The sequence below is a fragment of the Buceros rhinoceros genome, unplaced genomic scaffold (genome assembly GCF_000710305.1).
Source record: "Buceros rhinoceros silvestris isolate BGI_N320 unplaced genomic scaffold, ASM71030v1 scaffold5898, whole genome shotgun sequence".
Lineage (NCBI taxonomy): Eukaryota > Metazoa > Chordata > Aves > Bucerotiformes > Bucerotidae > Buceros > Buceros rhinoceros.
In genome coordinates, this window is record NW_010428548.1 from 45914 (window position 1) to 53500 (window position 7587).

General features: G+C 42.4%; 1 protein-coding gene across 1 annotated transcript in view; it reads right to left on the reverse strand.

Moving 5' to 3' along the window:
• LOC104498888 (synapsin-2-like) overlaps positions 1–7325 on the reverse strand; it is a 25248-nt gene extending 17923 nt beyond the window's left edge. Inside the window, exons 1-3 of the mRNA XM_010142323.1 lie at positions 7243–7325; positions 4111–4168; positions 1695–1786 (exon numbers count right to left, since the gene is read on the reverse strand). Of these exons, the coding sequence (XP_010140625.1) occupies positions 1695–1786; positions 4111–4168; positions 7243–7325 (233 nt within the window). The remainder of the gene's footprint in view (positions 1–1694; positions 1787–4110; positions 4169–7242) is intronic.
• Between the last annotated feature and the right edge of the window lie 262 nt (positions 7326–7587).

Below are 7587 nucleotides of genomic sequence, written 5' to 3' on the forward strand. Positions count from 1 at the left end.
ATATCAGTGGGACCAGCAGTTTCTCCCAGCTCTCTTGACAGCTGAGAAGACAGACACAAAGGACCGTGCCACACAGCCCACCATCTGAGCCACATTTCACCACGGCTTTCAAATGAAGTTTATATCAACCAAATAGGGACAGTAACACCCATCAGTACCTCTGCACTTCTTAGCAACACAAGAAAGCCTCACACGTAAGCAGGTACCTCACACAGATCTGAGGGAAACTTCTCAATGCCAGGTAGTTCCATTTTTTAAGTAAATTATCCATAAAGCTGATAACATTATAAAATGCTTCCTCATTATCAGAGTTACCTGATGGAACAGGAAGATTTCCCTGTTTCTTAACCTCAGCAGCAGTTTCACCGATTTTCTCATGAACTGCAAATACACATCGTTGTAGATGCTCTTTTGTGGAGGTTCCCAATTCACATTAAGCATTGACATGTTTTGATGCTAACTTGGCCTCAATATTTTTGTTCTGTTTGGGAAATTCTCTACAGGAAAGCTGCTAAGGAACAGTGATCAAGATTTCCTGGCTCCAAAACTTCTATCTTTGGGGAAAAAAGAAAACAAACCAGAAACACAAACCAACCCTACCAAACACCCAAACTCTTACCCTAAGGAAGTAACCTTGTGGCTTTGGCATAAGTGGTTGTTGTGTTAAGCTGCAGTATTTTTACAACACACAAGAGATTGAACAGTTGTGAGATTTAAAGCATAAAGTACACTTATTTTCAATGGGTTTTTTTTCCTGATTTTTCTTACAGGAACAAGAAGAAATTTCAAGCTCTTATTTGGATGGATGTTGTGCAAAACCACACAGATACAAGACATGCCGTACGCTGTCCAGCTCCCTCAACCCTGAACGCTTGCCTGAAGATAAACATAAGCAGGAAACGACCACGTCGCTGTCAGGGGCTTGACTGACCTTTCTGAATGTGATTGCTCAGCCAAACCTCTGCTACGCTGAACGCACACAGAACTGCACTGGCCACACGAGGAGTAACTCTCACATATCAGATAAAATACTGGACTGCTGAAATAATTTTGCTAACATTTACTTAAGCTTTTACTTTGTCCAGACATACCCTTGTTTACTACCTGTACATTTACAAGGCTGTTGACATCCTTCACAGGAAAAAAAAAAAATTACAAAATGACCCAGCCTTCAATTGGAATAATCCTTTTTGGACACAACAGCCTACCAGAAAATCTCAGGCTTTTAAACTGAACTCTTTCAATGGCCGTGTCGTTCCAGGACCTATCCTGAGAGAAGAGCCATGACTTGGCCTGTTTCAGTAGAAAAATATTCAGCATTGGAAATAATGACTGCTTGTCTGGGAAGGTCTGGCAGGCACGAAATCACCGAGACTGTCTTTACTCCTGAAGCAAAGATCAGACACAAATCAGTAAATCCAGCTCCCAGTCATGTACTCTTTATACTGGGCTTTATTCCCACCTTAATCAAATCCACCTTTCATGTGACCAGAACGTTGAGAGATTTCCTTCCCAAAGAGGACTTCCTGCACTGAGCAGGTACTTTATTTCCCACTCTGCGTGCCATCGACCGAGGTCCGTTGCGTCAGGCAAAAATCCATACCACACTTCCACAAAGCATCATTCGGTACCTTCTACATGCAGACACGAGGCCATTTACTGCTTTTTGCCGTTATTACTGAGGTTTGTCTTACCTGACAACTTTAGTGCCATTCCGAAATACTTGGATATCGACTGCATAATTGCCATCAGCATGGGCTATCAAGTTGATTTCTGAAAATTCTGCCTGTGAAAAGAAGACTCATGAGTCAGTTTGGTTTATTTTACCTCTGTTTATCTAAATCCCTTAAGTATTAGTATCCCAACCACTGACAACACACATTTGGAACATAGTGGGCACTAAGTATATTAATCCAACAGTATTTGCCAGGTATGACACACCACATTCAAATAAATTCTAACACAAAAAAAGTGAAGAATGTTATGGAAAAGGAATGTGGGGCAGTGTATTCCCTCATTCATGTCTGCAGAGAAGTGTAGAGGTTGTATTTTTGCTTTGTTTGGTGTTATCTCAGACATTCACACAGACTCAACAGAGGTTAGGTAAAGTTTTGAAGAAAACAGTCCTAAAGCCATGTTAAAATAGCTACCATAAACAGTCTTTGCTTACAGCATCACTTGAGTCCTTTCTATTCCCTTGACACGCATTTGCTCTTCTTTTAAAAGAAGACCTGGTGATAATAAACAATTGACTCTCAAAATTTGCAAATAAAGAGCTTTTTCAAAGTATCTTCTCACACTGGAAACGTGGAATTTAAAAGGAATCACTTCCATACTCTGAATCTACGGTTATTTGAAAGGAAAGGACAGGATGTTTTTCAATTATCCACAGTCTTTCATCAGCTGAGACTCTCTAGGCTCTTTACAATGACATTAGAGAGCAGAATAATTGAGACGCAGCCAGCTGACTTCTGGTGGATAAATAAAAGTGTCTTTGCTATCCCAGACGCTAATACAGAAGAGAGAGTGTCAGAATCCTCATCACCTCCTCTGGAAAAAAGCTACCACTGGAAGTCTTCCCAAGGTAAATCTGCGTAAGTCTTCCAGACTTTAGTGCTCTGGTCAGGCAAGCGTTGACTCCTCCAGCCACCGTTCCAACTTGGCAGCTTATCTATGTCCATGATTTCAAGCATGGAGGTCTCTTCGTGAAATCTCATATGCTTCTAAACTTCCATCCATCAGGGTTGCAATGTTCTAAACGCAAGGGGCAGTTTTAAATTGTTGTAAAAGCAATATGAATTGTGAGAGATCGAAATATTTGTGTAAGTGCTGACAAAGCTGAAGAAGCATTTAAAATCCGTTTAATCCGAGATTGACAACTGAGTTCTCCAATTACTAAATCTTATTAAACAATTACAAGGATTCACAGATTTTGTAGTTTAAAAGCTTCGTATGTGACAGCAAATACTGTATATTACGAGAAGTTGCTGTAAGCAGTGTAAAAATAAAACCAGGCTCTCTGCTATTAGCAAAAGAACGCTGCACTAGCTGTTAAGAGCTCTCTTTGTACATGACTGTCACAGTGTTGACACGTTCCAAAGTGATCAGTAGGGTTCAGAAACACTCAGCCTCTTCCTGCTTACAGGTGGTTCCAGTCCTACACCAGACCGTAGAAAGGAAATTGTCTTACACAGAGCTTTTGTTGAGATGGAAGAGCATGATGTCAGCTGCATGGTCTGATCTAGGTGTGAACGGTGTTCAGGGACAAAACTGCTCACCGTCTTTTTCCTGACTCTTCCTCAATACTCTTGAGGATCCCTGGCAAAGCTTTCCATGTTTCCAAGGCAAGAACACCAGCAGATACCCAGCACTGTAATGAACGGAGCAAAGCTTGATGCTGTACTGTTACAGCGAGTTCAGGTAAGCTGAATCCATACAGCTAGTGATAATTCCCCCTCACTCTGAAGTTCCAGTGGCAAAACAATGCAGTGTAAGGACTGAAGCCTCTTACAGCGGAATTCAAGACTGAAAAGCAGAGAAAAGACTGACTTCCCTCATTTCAGACACATAGCTCAAATAACATAGCCATAATTCAAATGCACCCCAAATTACAGCTTCATGTTTATCCAATGCTTTTTTTTTTTCAAGTGTATTTTTCAGTGAAGGCATTAGGTACACAGAAAGGCAACATGTAACTCACCGGGTGTCTGGGAAATTCACAGTCTCTAAGCAACAGTTTTTGAATATGACGTGTTTTTAACATTGTGCAAATTATGGTCAGAATCCTCTAAAAAGAGCCATGTTAGAACAAAACATCATTATATCTTTGAGTGTTTTACTTAACTCATGAAGGGCTTTTGAAGTGCTAAGGACTGTGTTGCTTTCTATAGATGTATGCAGATAGAAACACAGAACCATTTAGATTGGAAAAGACCTTCAAGATGATCAGGCCTAGCCGTCCCCCCAGCACCGCCAGGTCCCCACTGACCCCTGACCCTCAGCACCACCTCCACACGGCTGGGACACCCCTCCAGGGAGGTAGTATTTTTACATAAGTATTTGTATCAATGGACAAATACACAAATAACATTGATTAAGGCATTTAGTTACCTGTTCAACCTTTATGTCATATTCTCCATGGACCTTTTTTCCACGAAAAGCCTTGGCCCTGCAGGAAAAAAGGGAGAGAGAAAGTCAAGGATATCTCTATCTGTGACCAGCAGCTACGTAAAAGCTTCCTGCGTGGCCTTCAGCGTCTTGAAAATACACGTATATGCTAATTAAATATACCTACTGCCTGCACACAGTTCTCTTCCCTTTAACATCCCTGCACCCTTAACATTCCGTCACACAGTGTCTTCTGATAAAAAAACCCTTACTGTGATTTTCAACGTTAAAGGGGATAGTGAGGTATTCTGGAATAGGTATTTCACAATTAGTTATTAATGAGTACCACCAAACATCAGTCTTGCTCTCGTTAAAGTCACAGTGCTGGTGGAAATTCGTTTCAGCATGAACAACTTCCTAACAACCATTTTGGTCTTTACCCACTTTGCTACTTCAAACTAACGGGTTTGTCGGAAACACTAGGCTTCAGAACCTCAGAGGTACTACAGCCTGTTGCCACCTCGTCTGCGAGAGCCTGCTTTACTCACCAGCCTTGCTTTTTCTAGACTGTAACTTGAGCCAATGTCATTCACCTGAAGGAGAGTTTGAGTCATTATTATGCACCAGGATTGTTGTGATGGAGCAGAGCTGAGCTCAATGACCCAGCAGACACCCTTCGAGGCATCTGCTGGCTGTACGCCTTAGGCAGCGTGGATCTGCTCTGCAGTAAACGGGAACTAACCCCAAATACCTGCTGGTAAAATGGAACTGTTCCAGTGGTCTGGAGTTGGAAAAGGGACACGGTATCAGTCCCTCTGCACCTGCTTTGCTCAAGCCAAAGCTCAGAGTACCCGCCCCTGCTTTTGCTACACGAAGGAAAAATTCATTGCACAGTCCCAGACCAGACCACCACAGAGCACTTTTCTTGAGTGTTGAAAACAAGCCACATTGTCCATAGTCAGCATCTGACAAAACGCTGCTGTATCGAACTACATCTCCCTCCTCGGTGAAAGTCAGGCACATGACATTTCAAAACAATTCACCATCGCTTTTGGAAAACCCCCTTCTCCACTGAGCAGAGCTTCATCACTGGTTTTGATAGTGGAAGAACCAAAGTTCACAACAATCAACTGAAAACAACGTACTGGCAATGTATTTCTTAGGGAGATCTCGGCGTTAGGATAACAGACGGCAGGAAGCAAAGGAAGTGCCTGTACGGAAACAGCACATTAAAATCTCGCCCATCAATTCATCCTGCGTGAATATGCCATTGGTGAGAAGACAGCGATGTAGAGAGCATTTGCATTACTGGTTTATACTGTTTTCTTGGAATAAAAGCACAGGAAATAGGAAGTTCGAAACCCATTGTTTCATCAGAAGAGGAGCAAACTCAGCGTAATGTTATCAAATATTTTTGCCAACAACAAAAGTAGAAGTTAAATGTACTGTACTACTGCTTAGAAAAAATTTTGAACCCCTGATTCTGATCCCCATGAATTTAACACTAATGTTCCTGTTGAATTTTACTGGGAACAGGATGAGGTCCTGGATTTTATTTCTGATGCAGCAATGGGGGAGGTAATTGCATTACTGGACACCGCATAACACAGATTTAATTTAAATAGAGTTATGCTGGCTTACATAGGGTGGCTTACCCTAACAAGCAGCAGCAAGCGATTACTCCTTTAAGAGGGGAGATCAAATGGGGAACCCATAGAGAGCAGCTCTTCTCTAGCACTAAGTCCATTACACGTACTGGAATGTGCTCAAAATGTATTAATTATTAATTAGTGAGATAATATTCCCTTAAATTCAGTCTTTCTACTTAAACATCAATTAAATGAGGCAACCTTTAAACAACTAAGCTCTGGCATGACTCACATTTCAACAAATTACTTCAGCTTTGAAAACAAACAGCAAGTTCTGAAGTTAAGCAATCTGGGGCTTGAAAACAAACGTGATGTTTAATCATTGAAAGAGACTTCATTTCCAAGTAGCTTTAACCCACAACTTCTATAAAAATGTCTAATATTCAATAACATTCTCCAAATGTTGAGCCACAAATTGCAAGATTTTATCTTGATATTGTAAAAAAAATAACTTACAGCAAAAAGTCACAGCTTGGTCATTTCAGACTCTAAGAAATTCTTAGCAGGAGTTTGCTGTGAAACAGAACCCAGTTCTCACTTTATTTACTGTACCTAGGAAATAGTCATGCCCTGCTTGAATTATTTTCCATTTCCAATATGAGAAATGTGCAATCTTATCAAAGACATTTATCACATGCCTACATTAATATTTTTTTTTTTGCTGAGGGGAGACAAGGAACAAAATTCTTTGGTGTTACTGATTTACAGAATTCTGCTCAATTGTAGCTTGAAATTCCTGTTAGACCTTCTGACTCTCAGTACCGGGCATGCAGCTCCTGGGTGTCAGCTCTCGGAGCAGCTCTGCAGGCAGGAGTTAATGCTCTCCTGGCCAGGGTCTCTAGGGAAAGTATTCGAGAGCTGGATGAGGAAAGGTGACACAGCAAACATGCGCCCATCTGGGTAACACCTGGCTGCCCATTGGTGATGACTCCTTGTGGCGGATGTAGGGAAGAGAAGGAAGGAGAGCGGTACCTACCGCCAGACCTCTGAAACGCCCTGTGCACAGCTCCGGTGCTCTCCAAAGCCGAAATGTAGAGAAAATGGACAGCTACTCCTACCAAGGTCGCCCGCTGGAGTTACTAGTGTGACCTCTCCGAGTCAGAGTCTTTTCCAACTACGTGAAGTATTTATGCATTTCTGGCTTCACAATTCATTTCCGGGATAAAAATCTTGCACACTTAAAACTGAACAACTCTGGAACATACAGTTGCCATAGAGACAGCCTGCCAGGAGCTCACACCACTCACTGAACTTTGGCAAGGACAATGAACGAAGCACTAACCGCTAAAAATGTCTCAAATATACAAAAAAAACTTGAAATACTTCCCTCAAACTACACAGCTCTACATACACTTCTGCACTATCTTAGCACGCCATGAATCCAGGGGGGTTTTATCTCATAGAAATAAAGCATGAAAACGGGTGCTACTTTGGACTGACAGCAAAACCAAGAGGAAGATCATTTCCTAACATGCAACAGGCTTACCCTACTCCACTTGCGTTCCTTAACACTGCAGTGACGAGCTTCTCGGAGCGGTCTCCAGTAAAGCCCGCAGCCAGCACACGCATGGCATCCTGTCCTGCCAACCACTGCTCCGGGGGGGGTCTCCTCTTTTTACACCCTTAAACGCTGCCGTTGACGCCCGCCGATGCAGTGCGGCGCTTGTAGGCTGACTCCTGCACTAAGAGCACCAGGTGCAGGGGGAGCGGTTCTGGGTGGACGCTGACTCCTGGGCGTGTCTGAACAGCTAACTGGAACTCGTTACCAATCCTAGTGGTAAGAAATAATTACAGTGCCAGTTTACTACAGCAGGGCACAAGTCTGCCCACC